General features: G+C 33.1%; 2 protein-coding genes across 2 annotated transcripts; one reads left to right on the top strand and one right to left on the bottom strand.

Moving 5' to 3' along the window:
- The first annotated feature begins 3696 nt into the window (after positions 1 to 3696).
- On the top strand, positions 3697 to 6014 carry LOC115962831 (vignain). Its single transcript, XM_031081704.1, has 4 exons — positions 3697 to 4457; positions 4883 to 5118; positions 5225 to 5365; positions 5572 to 6014. The coding sequence occupies exons 1-4, from the start codon at positions 4013 to 4015 to the stop codon at positions 5833 to 5835; spliced, it is 1086 nt and encodes a 361-aa protein (XP_030937564.1). The 5' UTR covers positions 3697 to 4012; the 3' UTR covers positions 5836 to 6014.
- Positions 6015 to 6137: 123 nt separating this feature from the next.
- Positions 6138 to 10740, bottom strand: LOC115963990 (peptide methionine sulfoxide reductase-like). Its single transcript, XM_031083270.1, has 2 exons — positions 10298 to 10740; positions 6138 to 6641 (listed from the first exon to the last, which is right to left on the bottom strand). The coding sequence occupies exons 1-2, from the start codon at positions 10625 to 10627 to the stop codon at positions 6387 to 6389; spliced, it is 585 nt and encodes a 194-aa protein (XP_030939130.1). The 5' UTR covers positions 10628 to 10740; the 3' UTR covers positions 6138 to 6386.
- Positions 10741 to 17832: the final 7092 nt, after the last annotated feature.

Genomic DNA, 17832 nt, shown 5'->3' with positions numbered 1-17832 from the left:
GAAAGCATCGAGTTCCACGGTCTCTTCCAAATCAACTAGTCTCCAACGCCAACTTACTCAGCAAATCAAACTTAATTACCAGTAAAATTCGTGTTTGAAGTAGAAATTGTATAACAATGAATATTGACCATGCTTTATGACCGTTCCCACCCAATTCATTGACGGCAAAAGCCCCTGTAATCTTCATTGCATTGCACTAGTAATTTCATTGTAATATATTCCATGAAAATAGATAGTTTTGGTCTATAGATTTCGTGGGGTTTACAAGGTATTAGGAGAGTTATCTTAAAGAGGAAGCTAAAGGAATTATCAGCAAGTTTCAAATGTGAAGTAGAAAAATTCTAAGACTTTGAACTTTGACCAAAATGTAAGCAACTTCAGTGCAATATAGGATTAATTTCATTGTATATATTATTACATGAAGGGACAGAGAAAGAGCCCAGATTTTGGTCTATAAAATGAAGGTTATAAGGTATGATGAGAGGCATGGAAATAGGAAGCAAAGGAAGAAAAGAAAAGAGGTTGAGGGATTCCTGTCGCAGGAGAGATGGCCCATGCTAGGTTATACAAGCAAAAGCTCAGCTAGGGCCATCCTTCTGTGACATGAATCCCTTCAACTTCTAGTAAGTACATGTATACGCAAATTAAGAAGATGATCAAGTGAGCTGGGAAAGAGATATGAGGTTGCAGTGGAGCTCCTGTCGCAGGAGAGGTGGCACCTAGTGCTTGAATTACTACAGCAATAGGCACCATTTCTCCTTGAACGGATGCCCCACTTTAACCTCTACTATGCCGTGCTGATTGGAGTGGATGTTTTGGGAAATTCCTGTTTCATACACATTGATGCACACACTTTTAGACACTCACAAAAATTGCTTTGAAGTGTGTATAATAAACACTATTATTTTGTTTATGCCTGATATTTCTCTCTCATATACACATGCAGAACAAGAGATACATGGTAGCTATATCTTAAGGTTGAGGGCTAAGGGACGTAGCTGGCTTTGCCCATCCTAAATTTAAAAAAAAAAATATATATATATATATATATATTATTATATATATGTGTACTAATTTTAGCAATTTTGTTTTATAAAATTACATTTTTTTCCTTAAACAATATTATTGATTTTTTTAAGAGTAATGCTATACTCAAACTTTTTTACAACATTTTTATAAACTGTTTTGGTATCAAATTCTTATTGATTTGCACATGGACCCACCACTCACATAATATTTTTACTTACCAGTAACCACTTATTATATCAATAATTTATAAAAAAAAGTTTATAGTGCTAGTATTTTCCTCATTTTAGTGACTACAAAAAAATTTATAGATCTAAAATCTAAAACAAAATATACAAGCCCAAAAAAATAGCTTAATAACAAAAATTACCAATAGTAAAACTTAAAAAAAAAAAAAAAATTAAGCTCAATTAACCAATTTTATTTAAAATAAACAACCTTGTCATTTACAAAATTCTAAACAAAAATAGTTTTGTTCTTATTGACAACCAAAAAAAAAAAAAAAACACTTAGCAGCTAAGTAGTAGTAGAGTCAAAGGTTGAAATCATTGCACACAGCCAACAGTAAAACCGCCCCTCCCTTAACTCAAGGCTCTGGCTCCGTTCCTGCTAACTGATTTCATATCTTTTTTTTTTTTTTTTTTTTTTGACAACACAATACAACTTCTTACTAATCAACAATTACAAGCCAAAAGATTAGAAAGAATGGTAAATACTTCTCATCTAATGCCAAAGTACCATTGTCCTGATTTTCTCCTCCACTTGCTAATCCCCATAGTTGAGATACTCCGCTCTAAAGTCAATACAAATAATACACAATAATTATATCAAATCACCAGAAAAGCTATAAGATATAAATTTAAATGGTTTTATGAATCACTAGCCTAGTAACACTAACAATAATTAGTGTTATGAGTATCAGAGTATGGGAGAGGAGTGAATTTTATTACCTGTTATAATTATGTAAGTGATATTATTTATTAAAAAAAAAAAAATACCCTATGTCATTGTTCGAAGTCAAACTGCAGAATGGATTATTAATTTGGACTATACCCTACTTATTATAGGTTTGAGACAATTATTGCACCCCTTAATGTATTTGGATTTCAATGACCAACTGATTGGCTTTAGCCAAAGCTTCATGAAGGCAAATAAGTCACATCACCAGCCCACTTTATTGTAAATCACTAGAAAAACACATGGAGTGACATGCTTTACTTCATGTTGGAGTATTGAGCTTGATATCTACCATGTTGGCTATGCGGTTCTGTATAAAACAGTGAAAACACCCATATTCTTGTTTTCTTAATATGTAGCAATTACAAGTTAATTTTTTTTTACCCGACCCAAAGATATTATATGCTACTTACTCATATTCTCTCCAATTGAAGGTCATTTTGTCACTTGCAAGAAACAAGTACTATACGTCATACATGTAATATAAGATCTCTCCCATGTGTGTTCTAACTTCTAACGATAGAAGTGAACAATGCCCAATACACCACGCTATTGTGTCCTGCAAGCAATACCTTGGACTCTGTAGTCTGTAACGCTTTAGCCAATCGAAAACTCCATAAACGATTATTTTATGGCCTTCTAAAATTTTAGATTCTTGCCATTCATTTCGGCTTACCAACAAATCATGACAATCTAGACCGGGAAATAATTGACTACGCAACAAAAATCGAACTTTCTGAAATGCGACAAATGATATATATGTAGATAAATATATACAAAATAAAACCAATGCAACTTAATTATTATTTATTAGCCATCTCTCAAATGTCTTACTCAAATGGGTATCAAGAAGCAAAGCAGCAATCCATTAATCCGAAGAACAAGTTTTTTTTTTTTTTTTTTTTTTTTTTTTTTTTTTTTTTTAAATAAAAAAAAAGGGTACTAACAACAATATTAGGAATGCAGTACCACTGCATACCTTTGGTGTGATGATCACTCTACAAGTATAAATACTTATGGGGTGTGAGGGGCAAGACTCGAGATTTAAGTCTCCAAGAGAGAGTTTCACATACATATATACTTAAATTAGGTTAGAGTAAAAATTTTATCTTGTATTAAAAAAAAAAAAAAAAAAGGGATGCAGATTATTTATTAAGTATTCCATTAATACTATATGGTGGGTAAATTAACTTTTCAATTTTAGTTAAGCTCATCACTAGCATAAAGTGCGTTTGTAGGTTTAGGGAAAAAGGATTCGAGTTGCAGAGTTTGCAGCATATTGTAACTATCACAAAAAATTTTAAAAAGAAAAAGAAAAGAAGAAGAAGTTAAAGCTCATCACATAAGCAAAAGTGTATGTGATATAATGTAATTCCATGTTCTAAAATTTCCCCCCTCTCCCTTCCTTTTCTTAAATTTTTTTTTTAAATGTTTATTATCAATTCAAAGATCAAACTGCAAAAGGAATGGTCTAACAAAAGGATTAATTGCATAGTTGCACTTGCACATTTTCATTCAGTTACTTTTAAGATCTATAATTCTATCAAAACCATTTAAGTGCACTTGGATTTCAGTTAAAAGATAAAAAGCAAAGCAGTTATATGTACTTTAATTCGCACTTGCAATAAATCGTGGCTCATCCTCTCTCTCTCACACATCTTTACATTATAACTTGTATGGCATGTAAAGCTATCAAGCACACACAACTTGTATGGCATGTAAAGCTATCAAGCATACACAGCTTTTTCCATTTAACCCCTAATGACCAGAAAAACCTTCCCTCCTCCTCCTAAAGGCATGTGTGAAATAGCTCACTTATATAAGATGAACCAATCCCAGTCATCATCTTCTCAATAACACTCAAACCCCATTTTGTTCTTCTTCTTCATTATTAGAAATTGTTGATGCCCATAAGCAACCTGTAACTTCTCCATTTATTATACATTGTTTCTTTAATTTATTTCATTACTCTATATAAAGCAGCTCCAAGGTCTCCATTTCCCATCTTGTGTTGAATCCTAGCTAGCAAATGAAAATGAGGTTCTTTTGTGTTGCTGTCTTACTTGCTTTGGTTCTTGGGGTCACTAAGGGTTTTGATTTTCATGAGAACGATTTGGCGTCTGAGGAAAGTTTATGGGATTTGTATGAGAGGTGGAGGAGCCACCACACAATCTCCAGGAGTCTTGATGAGAAGCACAAGCGCTTCAATGTGTTCAAGGAAAATGTAATGCATGTTCATAACACCAACAAGATGGATAAGCCTTACAAGCTGAAACTGAACAGCTTTGCTGACATGACTAACCATGAGTTTAGGAGCATTTATGCTGGCTCAAAGATTAAGCACCACATGATGTTCCGAGGAACGCCACGTGGGAGTGGGAGCTTCATGTATGAGAGGGAGGACAGTGTTCCAGCTTCTGTTGATTGGAGGTTGAAAGGTGCTGTGACTAATGTGAAGAATCAACGCCATTGTGGTAAAGAAAATCTTGTTCGTTTGTTACGAGCCTTACCCAAGTCGTTCATTTTATTATTTTTTCTTAAATTTCACCATTTAAGAGTTATATTGATTTTATTCCTTTTTAAGTATAAAATTTTAGATTTTTCTCCTTCATGTTATATGGCGTTTAAAATGAATCCTTCTATGTCCATTACTAAGGCAACCATTAGATATCACACCTCAACCTATATATAGTTTTTCTATTCAAAACTACGTTGTTTAATCTTTTCAAGTTCATTCTTTTGCCAATTACGCCACACCATAATCCACATCAACCTTGAAGTGCAATTCTTGTCAAATTCATTAATTCCATGTATTCATAGAACATTTCAATGGGATAACATAGTGACCTTTGCTTCTAGTAACATAATACTTTGATCTGACTGGTTGTTGGTTATACAGGTAGTTGCTGGGCATTTTCAACCATTGTAGCAGTTGAGGGTCTTAATCAAATCAAGACCAATGAGCTAGTTTCTTTGTCTGAGCAAGAGTTGGTAGACTGTGACACTAAACACAATCATGGCTGTAATGGAGGGCTAATGCATTATGCTTTCGAATTCATCAAGCGAAAGGGGGGCATATCAACAGAAAATAACTACCCTTACCATGCAAAAGATGGAACTTGTGATACATCCAAGGTATATATAAAGTTGTGCTCAACTTGAACTAAATTCTGTTTATTAATTTACACTGTCCTTTACTATGGATTGAGAACTATGTAGATAAAGCCTATTGCTTTGACAGGTAAATTCTCCATCAGTGTCAATAGATGGACATGAACATGTGCCTGCTAATGATGAGGACGCATTACTTAAAGCAGTCGCAAATCAACCTGTATCTGTTGCCATAGAGGCTGGGGGTTCCGATTTCCAATTCTACTCAGAGGTATACCATATGATAATCTAATGTGACATAAAATTTGTGGAAAGTAGCTAGGACCTTAAAGTTGCAGCCACCAAATGTGTTTTCAAGATAGTAAAAGGGAAAGCCAAGATCAAAATAAAATATTTTCTTGAGCTCAAGGCAATAACTTGCTAATTATTAGAGAATTTACTGAGTTTTTATCTTAATTTGGTTGTGCATGAACACAGGGGGTGTTTAATGGAAAATGTGGCACAGAGCTTGATCATGGAGTTGCTATTGTGGGCTATGGAACAACCCTAGATGGAACCAAGTACTGGATAGTGAAGAATTCTTGGGGACCTAAATGGGGGGAGAAGGGTTACATACGGATGGAGCGTGGCATCTCTGATAAGGAGGGACTCTGTGGTATAGCAATGGAGGCTTCATATCCCATCAAGAACTCCTCAACTAATCCACTAGGACCTTCATCATATCCTAAAGACGAACTCTAAACAATATTCACCGTTCACTTCAACTTTGCTCGCCTTCAGCTGTGGTTTCCTTTCTTCTTGCGTGTTAGAAGTTGCATGCTTCATGGTTTCAGAAACAAATAATGTTTTAGAGATTAGATGTTAATACAAAAATTGAGACCTGTTTGGGTGTGTGAATAAAAGTTATATCTTTCAAATTATATTTTCTAGCAATCCAAAAACATCTACTTGCAACAAGGTCAGAAGTCTCCAGCTGAGGGGATAATTAGAATCATTAATATAGGCAAACAATACAGCACATCCATACAAATAAATTGATTATCAAATTCAATTCTTAAATGAGTAATCATTAATTGACATAACAAAACTCCAAGAAAACACAAATACTAATATTACTAGAATCCGTTTTTTATTGGTAAACTATAATGCATTCAACATATAACACAATGTGTTCAATATATAAAAAGTGTAAAGTACAATGCCAATATTTGGCAGCATTTTAGAAACCAAACCAGATGTTCGAAGCAAGAACTCCAACATAGGATTTTGACCATAGCATCAAACATTATTTGTCAACCATAGCATCTGATGGGGTCATTGCAGCCCTTTTCAGCAGATTGTTTTGCGCCTCTGCCTCCTCCCTTCTCCAGATATTGTTGATGATACTCCTCAGCTCTGTAAAACTTCTTTGCGGGAAGAATTTCTGTCACAATCATCTTGTCCTTCAATTCCAACTGCTTAGCTTCCTTTGATTCCTGAGCTAAACGAGCCTGGGTCTCATTGTAGTAGTATATTCCAGATCGATATTGTGAGCCCACATCACCACCCTGACACATGTGATTCATGTTGAAAACTTGAAATGCTTGGTTACTTCTTCAGTACATATTTTATAATTACATCCAGAAAAAATGTCCTTAAAATATCAGGTAAACAACCATGTCTAAGCCTTTATCATTTGGTCCATCTTAAGGAAGAGAAATGAAATCTCAAAATGACTTTGGTTGGATGGGCTGTTACAGGGCTCCAACACTGAGCCTAGCTAGGGCTTGTTGGTTGGCAAGGTTATAGAATCTCAGAATTGCAATAATTAGAGCAAAAGGGCCGTTTTACAGAGTTGAATTGTTCTACTTCGACAGAAGCCTGCAGTGGAATCATGCCTATTCTCCTTTATAGTTTCAGATGATGTGTGAACTTTAAGGTTCCTGCAGACTAAGTCTACTTTCTCCAATGAGTAGTAGGAAAATTATCAGGGACCTGATTACAATCCTGAGTACAGGAAAACCCTTCATTTTCATGTTTACTCGAAGCCTCATGGTCCCTCAACAACAATCAAGCCTTAGTCTCAAAACTTGGGGGTTGGCTGGGAATCCTCAAAAATCTAATCAAGATTCTTAACCTTTTGGTTTGTAATTCCTCATCTCATTGTTTACAACCCCCAAGATCTTTGCAACTATGTTTAAATTAAATATTAAGTTGGTGACTGAGTGAGTTCATAGTGAAACAATCAAACACCAAAAATAAGATTCTTAATTCAAGGAACACAACTTGACAGTTGACTGAATCATATATCCAACAAGATTGAATCTACTGCATAAATTAAATCTAATTGCTCTATTTTGTGCTAGGAATTAGTCTTTTCTCTAGGATTTGAAATTCAATACACGTTCTTTTGACCTCCCTCATCTATCTAGAACATTCAACTTAGACCAAATCAAACCACCTCATAGTTATGTTCATCACTCTTAGTTAAATATGACTACCATAATATTTCCGTGAATAAGCATTCTTTAACGATTTAGTTGACCAAGCTACAGATTGTAAGCATTTAACAAAAAAATGTTTTTTATTTTGCAATTTCACTCCTCACACCAAAATTGTATTTCCACTACGTTTATCCTACTGCTATCAATATCCATTTGAATTACCTTTCTTATACAATAATCAATAATAATAACAACAACCAAGCCTTAATCCCAAATTTTGGGATCAAGTATGGATCCTCAAACAAACTAGTCATAGTTGACTACATGTATTATTTTTTGCCATTCTATTATATCCAAAATCACTCTCTCTCTCTATTACCTCCTTAATTCTCTTTTCTTTTTCTTTCTTTTTTTTCTTTTTAATTTTTTAATTTTTTAAATTCTTTATTACTTCTCCTAACGATTATGAGAACCATCTCTCATATGATTAACAATGTTAGAGATATATTAGCCCATTAGCATAGGCCCAAGCTTAAAGGGTTACATCCATTATAGTGTAATACAAATCCATTACATCCATTACATCCATTATGAGAACCACCTCTCTCTCATATGAATATGCTAGTATAGATGCGGAAGCGAAAGCATAAAGTATAAAACACAATAACATACGAGGGTTACGTGGTTCAGCCTAACGGCTTACATCCACGGAGGAAACCCTAAAGGGTTACATTAATAATATATTAAAGTGTAGTACAAATCCTGTGTTACAATGAATTATAACATGTGTATATATAGTAGACTAAACCCTAGACTAATAGATTTCTAGTACGAGAAGGAGACTTGACTTGCACACAAAGTAGAATTAGGCTTGGGCCTATGCTAATGGGCTAATATATCTCTAACACCCCCTCTCAAACTCAAGATGGAAGCTTGATGAAATCTTGAGATTTGATAAGGTTGAGAAGATCCCTTGAATGAAGTTTGGCTCTGTGACGGTAGTTTGAGGAAGGCAATGGTCTTGCAGTGTTGATGCGACTTCTAACGGTGGCTTGACTATACCGGAGAGTTTTGACGGCAGTAGTAGGAAGCCAAAGAAGATGAACGCAGCGAAGAAAAACACCGAGGAAGACAAAGATTGCTCTTAAATATACCGCAAGGACAGAAAACCATGACTACAAGAAGGTGGCTCTAATACCATGTTAAATATTAGCATTGATACACCATGTTGAATATGCTAGTATAGATGCGGAAGCGAAAGCATAAAGTATAAAACACAATAACACACGAGGGTTACGTGGTTCAGCCTAACGGCTTACATCTACGGAGGAAACCCTAAAGGGTTACATTAATAATATATTAGAGTGTAGTACAAATCCTGTGTTACAATGAATTATAACATGTGTATATATAGTAGACTAAACCCTAGACTAATAGATTTCTAGTACGAGAAGGAGACTTGACTTGCACACAAAGTAGAATTAGGCTTAGGCCTATGCTAATGGGCTAATATATCTCTAACAAACAAAAAAGTCTACAAGAAAACCAATGCCCAGTTGGCCAACAAGTTTCAGTACTATGAGCTCTCAATTATGGTCCTAATTTTACTACCCAAAAAAAAAAAAAAAAATTCTGGTCCTAATTTCCTACCTTGTATATAAATATAATCCTCATTTATAATCTCACCCAGCATCTTGCAATGTTGCACCAAACAACATACAGCAATGTCCAAAAAATTCACCATCGTCACATCTATTGCTCCAAATCCAAGGGAGTAAGTTTGGTACCATAAATAATTCCACAACTTTGCCACATGACGACTTGGGAGTGTTAGAATCATGGCTCCACATGGATCCACTATTTTATTTCCACCGCTTACCACACGCCACATAGCCACATAAACAAGTTATGACAAAAGTAATGGAAATTGTTGTGACACTACACAACTCGCCACTTAACTTTCAAACACAATATTGGACAAAGTAATAATAAATTGGAAATCTTTTAACCTCCTGATTCAAATACTCTCAAATTAATAAATGAAATAACAAAAGAAGATAAATACAAAAGGGCACGACTTTTAATATTTTATCACATTTTTTTTTACAACTTGTTAATTTAATAAGTTATAAACTTATAATTATAGCAACATTATTTTCTCAGGAACCAAAAAACACCTTTAGCTTATGTTTGGATTGGGCTGAAAACTACCGTCTGCATTTTCTTTTTCTTTTTTTCACGCGTTTGTGAGATTTGTGATTACTGTTTATCACTGTTGAATAAACAGTAACTGCAAATTTTGACTTTTTTATTTTTTTAGTCCGTGCACATCATATACTGTTTATAGACCCATAAATTTCACTTTTTAACAACTTTTCTATTAAAAATAGGTCCCATGTCAAATGTTTAAAAATTATTTTACTACAGTATTTTTCAATTTTCAGTATTTAACTGCGTCCAAACGGACCCTTAGTATACATCCCCACAACCAACTATTCAATATCACAATCAGTTATTGAAAAAATAAATTCTGAAAATTTTGGAATCATTAAAAAAAATACTAAAAATTCTATGTATTTGTTTAAACCCAACTTTTTTTTTTTTTTTTCACATATGATAGAATTTCACATTTAATTCATAATAACATTTGATTTAAAACAATACTAAAAAATAGAAAACTGAAAGTGTGGAGCCCACTAAAAAACCAAAATTGGCCCACCTAAGTCAACTGTCCAAAGAAACACCACAAAAAGATAAGAGAAATGAATCAAAAGTTGTACCTGGCGATTGGGGGTTGTAGGATCATGGCGAGACCAAAAGAGAGAGAGAAGATTGGTGTACGGGCAAACTTTCGGGTCGAACTGGACCCGCACCACCTCCACGTGGTTCGTGGTTCCGGTGCACACCAGCTTGTAATTCGGATCCGGCACGTGACCCTGAGAATACCCAACCTCAGTCTTCACCACTCCAGCCACTCGCTGAAACGCAAGCTCCACGCCCCAGAAACACCCGGCTCCGAATTGAGCAAACTCATGGCCCTGGTCGTTCGGAGTATCCGTATCCGGGTCCAGAGCTGGGTTTTTGTTGTTGTTGTCAGCTGTGGTAGCCATTTTCTTCAAATAAAAAAAAACTCTTTATCTTTGGTTTGACAAAAGAGAGAGGTTGATTTATAGAGTGTGTATAATTTAAGTGGCAGAGACTGTATCTAGCTTTGGAACTGGTCAGGTACAAACGATTTTCGTGGGCCACATAATGAATGAGGATTTTTTTTTATTTTTTGGTTAGTACAAATAAAAAAATATGTTGATTTAATGAATAAGGCTTTTTTTTTTCAAGGAACAAGATAATGCAATAAAAAAAAATTAAGAAATACCAGCAAAATCAGCTTGAAGTACCAAAGAAAAAAAGGGTGGAACATCCTCCATTGAAACTAAAAATTTGGCACATTAATAGCACATCGAGCTAGATAATGAACTATTTTATTGTATCATCTCTTAACACGAGAGTAATGCAATTGAGTGAAAAAATTATATATATATTGTAAGGACACAATTCTCTGGCGGCCCAATAAGGATGTTGGGCTCGCGTACGAAAGATCCCTCACAATATGATTTGTAGAGAGTGGGCTTGAAAAGCTAGCCGCTGGTCACGGGGCGATGTCCGATCCTGGCTTTAGAGGAATTCAGGTAGAAAAAGGAGTTGGGCCTGAACATTTAAGCCCTAAGACGTCGCACCCTATGGGATGGGACTCCTCGGAGTTGATCCGAGGACCATTGAGGCCTTACCCCGGTTATCCAACGACGGACTTTCTTCAGTGAAGTCCGGTGTTGTTGAGATGTTCTCCCCCATGTGATCTTTCTTTCTCCGGTGGGATGGGATCCCTTTCAGATTTATTTACTTTCTTCTTTTATACTCGTCCGTGTTCATTGTCCTTCGTCCACGTGTAGGGTCAATCTTTACAAGACTGATATTTGTCCCATCAGTCTAATCCCAGAATTGTTGGGTATGGTTGATAAGGCTGCAGAGTACGGCTCTGTCATGTGTTGGGTCTTATCTGGAAGGGTAGTAAGGATAACTTCCCCAAGATATTTTGGATCTCCTTACAAATTCGTCCCTATACCAGTTTTATCCCTTCATTTCGGTGGGATTCAGGATCTGCCGAGGACCAAACTGTCCTCGGCTGCCTTCCAAAAATTGTTTTGTGCTCTGCACTGTAGAGCTTGGGCCACAGCTTTCCTCGGATTGGGCCTTCGGATTTTCCAGGAGCAATTGGGCTTGGTCCTTAAATTATTGGGCCCCACATATATATATATATATATATATATATGTCCGTATTAATTTTTTTTTATGGGATATATTTATGTATTATTGGTAGTATTTTAGGAACAAAATTGTTTTTTTGTTTTTTGACCCAACAGTCTTTTTTTTTTTTTTTGAGAGAACCCAACAGTCAATTCTAACTACATGGACATGGATATTACCATATTATTTAATGTTATTATATGATATTTATTTTATTTATTGCTATTAAAGTCGAGTTTTTAATGTAATATTTTTAATAAGAATATGAACAAAAATACAAAAATTGTTAGTGAACTTTCAGTAATCAATAATATCAAACTGATACATATAGCCAACCTACTCAACTCAACCAAACCTTATCACCACATATCATCTACTTAGCCCAATCATGCACTCTCATTTTATTTCCTTTTTTTTTTCTTTTTTTCTTTTTTGTCTTTTCCAATAAGTAAAATGCCCAATATATATATGTGGGGGCTATGGCCCAAAGTAACGAGTTGGACCTTGGGCCCGTCCGAGGACGCTAGCCTGTCCGAGGAGGCATCGTGGCTTAGGGGATCCACGTTAAACTTTATCACAGGGAAACAAAGAAAAAAGGTCTGAGGAGGAATTCCTCCTCAGACACTAAAAACTTGAAGCGGAGGTACGTCCAATTCACTGAAGCACATCCCCTAAATATGTGAAAATGAAGAAAACATAAAATATCTAAGTAAAAGCTGCCACCACCACATTAAATACACTATAGCTATTTTTCTGGCCGCATTAATATGGAGAAGACTCCTGAACAGTGTTACCTTGGCAACCATAACTCACAAAAGACTGAAAGAGGTGTTTGATGGGATAGGTGCTCAAGTGGAGGTTTGGATGATCAACAAGTGTAAAGCTCAGATGATAAGGAAGAGTCTATATAATGTATAGAAGCCCCCATAAGGAAGGGACGAAAAAAACAGGGTAGAATATTGTAGCATGCAAAGAAACCCTAATGTATTGGTCTGTATTCACAAATCAAATTTTTAGTCTCCTCAGACCATAAGATATTTCAACGCAATGGCTTTTGTTCTTATTTGTGTGTTTATTTATCCCATGCAAGCCTCTGTTTAACTTATCTAAACCTAGTTTTTTGATCCATACTCTACAAAATTCATTGTGTTGGGCTTTTTTGGACCAAGACTTCACAAGATAGGGGTTTGGGCTCCAAACTGTGTCCCCACAATATATATATATATATATATATATATATATATGGTAATTAAAAAAATGGAGCTGAACAAATATTCATTCCATTCCATTTCAATGTGGTAGATGTTGGATGTGTTATACAATTGATATGGCTTAGTTATCAAGAAAGGGCTTGTAGGCTATGTTGTTCCAAGTGTGTGATTTTGTGAAGCTGATATGGCTTAGTTGAATAGATTAAGTCTATAGGATTTGTTCCAATTGTGTGATGGTGTCAGTCTCTGCAATGTGGAGGCTTTGAGTTATATCTTGTTGTGTTCTTAATGAAATTGTTGAATTTCCAAAAAAACACTTAGCATTCATCGCATTTTCATGGATATTTGGAAGGAACATTGATTCTATTTGTGAAATATTGATTTATCTTTATTTTAATATATGATAAATTGATAAGTAAGATATATTATGGCAAAAGTATTTATTTAGCATTCATTTTTTATATACTTTCAAACATATTAGAGAAAACACAATACATTCATATTCATTCCACTTACATATAGCATATATGGGAAGTCATAAAATGAAATGAATGAAATATAAATGAAAATGAATAAAACATTCATTTTTTTTCTTCTTGTTTGGAGGTTTGCGAATAAAAGAATGAAAAGTAAAATAATCCTACTTAGAAATATAAAAGTAAAATAATCCTACTTTGAAATATCATAACAAGGAATGAAAAAAAAAAACCAATTTATAATAATGTACCATCATTTGTTTCCTCAAAAAAATTATATTATTATTAGTATTTTAAGAAGAAAATAGTTTCTTTAACCCAACAATCAATTATATATTATATATATATATATATATTTTTTTTTTGAAAGTTTCAATTATGACCTCTACTCTTGATAATAGCTCTTTACTACATGTTATTTTAAAAATAAAAATAAAAATTATATACTACATGTTAAAAAAAAATTATATACTACGTGCATATTATTACATTATTTAATGTTATTTATTTTATTTATTGCTATTAAAGTAGTGGTTTTTACTGTAATATTTTTGAAAAAAACATCAACAACGTACAATACAAACAATGTTAGTACATGGATTACATGTGTAATAAACATTGCATTGACTTTTCAATAATAAGTAATATCAAAATGTCATACAGATACAGCCAATTTATCTTATCACCACATCATCTACTTAGCCCAATTGTGTAATATTCTTCTCTATATATATAGAGAGAGAGAGGTAATTAAAAAAAGTGAAATTACAGGTGAGTTCACTGCTTCCGACCCACTTGAACCTTATTCAAGAATGACGTGAAATCACACAATTAATGTAACATGCCAATACTTAAACTCTCAACCTTTACTCACAAATTAAAGAGTTGGAGGAATTCCTACTACTAAAACATCTCCGCGAATGGTAAATACCCAACATATATTATACTTACGTCATTCTAAATTTGTATATTGCACATTGCCATCAAATAGAGAAACATAATGAAGATGTCTTCTTTACATGTTATCACATAAAATGAATGAGCAATTATGTTCTTATCTCCATCAAATTTAATGATTTTTTTATTAAAAAAAAAAATTGCATCTTCTTGGAGATGTTAAGAATGTACTAAAGGTGTTTCACATCAACTTAAAGTGACATAATTTCATCATGATCATCCACCTCAAAAGTTTTCAAAACAAATTTATTTTGAGACATTGTATTATCATTGTCATGAATAATATTACACCCAACATACCATGCACATTTAAAAAAAAAAAAAGAAAAAAAGAAGAAAAAAAAATTATGCATATATCTCTTTTGCAAATTGCATCCACTAAATTTGGGGTTGATTTGATTTTGCGTCTTATGTTTAAAATTTTGAGTTTTCATCCTTAAAACTTGCATCCATTTTTAATCTTATCCTTCTATTCCTGCACGTTAATGGCAAGACTATCGAAACTTTATATCTTATTGTATTTCTTAATGAAATTGTTGAATTTCTAAAAAACACTTAGCATTCATCGCATTTTTGTAGATATTTGGAAGGAACATTGATTCTATTTGTGAAATATTGGCCAAAGGCCTTGTAGTTGAATTGACATCTCTCCATGCACAAAGTGCTTGAGGGTTTAGGGAGGAAATAGTTCGAGCTGCAGGGTTAGTAGCATGTTGTAATTATTTCTCAAAAAAAAAAATTGTGAAATATTGATTTAGAGTAAAATAATCCTACTTAGAAATATCATAACAAGGAATGAAAAAAAAAAAGTTTATAATAACGTTCCATCATTGGTTCTCCTTAAATAAATTATATTATTGTTTTTTTTTTTTTGGAGAAACAAACACACATACAAGGGAGAGAGAAATGAGTTCTAATATAAAAGCACACCACAATTATATTATTATTAGTATTTAAAAATGAAAATAGTTTCTTTAACCCAACAATCAATTATATACTACATGTTTTTTTAAATAAAAAAAATTATATGCTACATGCATATTATTATATTATTTAATGTTATTTATTTTATTTATTGCTATTAAAGTAGTGGTTTTACTGTTATATTTTTAATAAAAACATCAACAACAATACAAACAATGTTAGAACATGGGTTACATGTGTAATAAACATTGCAATGACCTTTCAATTTCGAGAGTCGGCCTTTCAATAAGTAATATCAAAATTTCATACAGATATAGCCAACCTACTTAACTCAGCCATATCTTATCACCACATCATCTACTTAGCCCAATCATATAATTTTTGTTTTTTCTCTTTTTTTGTCTTTTCCAATGAATAAAAGTACTAAATGGAGAGAGAGAGAGGGTAATTAAAAAGAGAGAGCTCATAGGTGAGCTCACTGCCTTCGTTCTACTTGAATCTTACTCATAAATAACGTGAAATTATTCACACAATTAATGGAGTGCGTCAATACTTGAACTCTCAACCTCTACTCGCAAAGTGAAGAGTTGGAGGACTTCCTACTATTAAAGCACATGGTAAATACCCAACATACGTTATACTTACGTCATTCTAAATTTGTATATTGCACATTGACATCAAATAGAGAAATGTAACTAAGAGTCTAAGATGTCTTCTTTACATTGGTTATCACATAAAATGAACGAGCAATCATATTCTATCTCCATTATATTTAATAATTTTTTACTATTTAAAATCAAATTGCATCTTGAAGATGTTAAGAAGGTACTCGAAGGTGTTTCACATCAACTTAAAGTGACATAATTTCATCATGATCAACTATCTCAAAAGTTTTCAAAACAAATTTATTTTGAGACATTGTATTATCATTGACATGAATAATATTTCACCCAACATACCATGCACATTTAAAAAAAGAAAAGAAAAGAAAAGAAAGAAAATCATGCATATATCTCTTTGCAAATTGCATCCACTAAATTTGGGGTCAATTTGATTTTGCTTCTTATGTTTAAAATTTTGGATTTTCATCCTTAAAGCTTGCATCCATTTTTAATCTTATCCTTCTATCCATGCACGTTAATGGAAAGACTATTAAATACTTATTAAGCCTTTAACATATACTAATTTGTCCCATTAAAATATCATGATTAACATATATTTCATCAATTAAATAGCCATATACACACACACACACACAAATAATTCTTAAAACAAAAAAATAAAAAATTTAAAATAACTTAAAGTATTTAATTTTTAATCTATATATATACCCATATTTTTTTTCCATCATAATCACATACTCACAAAGTGTACTAGTTTATTTTTGGTCTCCCTGGCCTTGAAAATGCCCAGCCCATGATGCAGCTGATGGAGTGCTTCCAATTCCAAACCAAGTTTAAATTTTAGCAAATGAAAGACGTTCAAAGATCAACTTTACCCACCAAGGCTGACGTTCCAACTTCCAAGCCTAAATTTTCCTGCTTGGACCTCTAGATTAAGCACTTGGCCCAACATTCTTGGGTTTGCGTATGGATCAATTATTTTAATTATTCCATTAATGGGAATGTAAACCCTCCCATCTCACTTTTGAGTTTTATACTTTTATTATCATAATAGAATTTTTTTTTTTTTTTTTTAATAAGCAAATAAATGAAAGACGGCAATTTTATTGGTACTTGTTAGAACTTGTAGAATTAAGCATTACTATCTAAGGCCAACAAGGACATATAAAAAGGTTTAAGGAATAAAATTAATTAATAAAAACTCATGAACCAAAATGGGGCTAAATAATAAAATCGAAACATGATCAAACAAGGCTAAAAAAAGAATTATGCAAAATTCAAGAACCATAAGGCAACCATCTTCTCAAAAAGAAAAAAAAAGAAAAAAAACCTTGCACATTTAAAAATACAAGAAAAGAAAAAAAAAATCATGCACATATCTCTTTTGCAAATTGCATTCACTAAATTTGGGGTGAATTTGATTTTGCTTCATATGCTTAAAATTTTTGGGTTTTTATCCTTAAAGCTTGCATTTATTTTTAATCTTGTCATTCTATTCATGCACGTTAATGGCAAGACTGTTAAATACTAACTAAGCCTTTAATATGTACTAATTAATCCAATTAAAATATAATGTAAATTAACATATATCATCTATACTACTATTTAAGGGGCTTTTTCTATTTGGAATCCTCAATTTAAATGCCTAAAATACCCTAAAATTCATCAATTTCTAAGACTTAAAGTATAGGTTTAGACATGTAAAATTAGTAATTTAAAAACTCCTAATTTTTAGCTAAATTAAAAAAAAAAGTTTTTCTTCCACTTTCACATTTCTCTCTCACATTAATTGTCAATTACTATTGTACTAAATACTAATACA

This window comes from Quercus lobata, chromosome 10, assembly GCF_001633185.2.
Source record: "Quercus lobata isolate SW786 chromosome 10, ValleyOak3.0 Primary Assembly, whole genome shotgun sequence".
Taxonomy (NCBI): Eukaryota; Viridiplantae; Streptophyta; class Magnoliopsida; order Fagales; family Fagaceae; genus Quercus; species Quercus lobata.
The sequence above is the reverse complement of the archived record's forward strand: the minus strand, read 5'-3'. Positions and strand labels throughout refer to the sequence as shown.

Bases quoted from the DNA above. Each gene is read 5' to 3' on its own strand.
- LOC115962831 (XM_031081704.1), top strand. From the start codon at position 4,013: ATGAAAATGAGGTTCTTTTGTGTTGCTGTCTTACTTGCTTTGGTTCTT. The intron at 4,458-4,882 runs GTAAAGAAAATC...TTGGTTATACAG, and splicing joins GAAGAATCAACGCCATTGTG to GTAGTTGCTGGGCATTTTCA. The intron at 5,366-5,571 runs GTATACCATATG...GCATGAACACAG, and splicing joins ATTTCCAATTCTACTCAGAG to GGGGTGTTTAATGGAAAATG.
- LOC115963990 (XM_031083270.1), bottom strand. From the start codon at position 10,627: ATGGCTACCACAGCTGACAACAACAACAAAAACCCAGCTCTGGACCCG. The intron at 6,642-10,297 runs GTACAACTTTTG...CACATGTGTCAG, and splicing joins CTACAACCCCCAATCGCCAG to GGTGGTGATGTGGGCTCACA.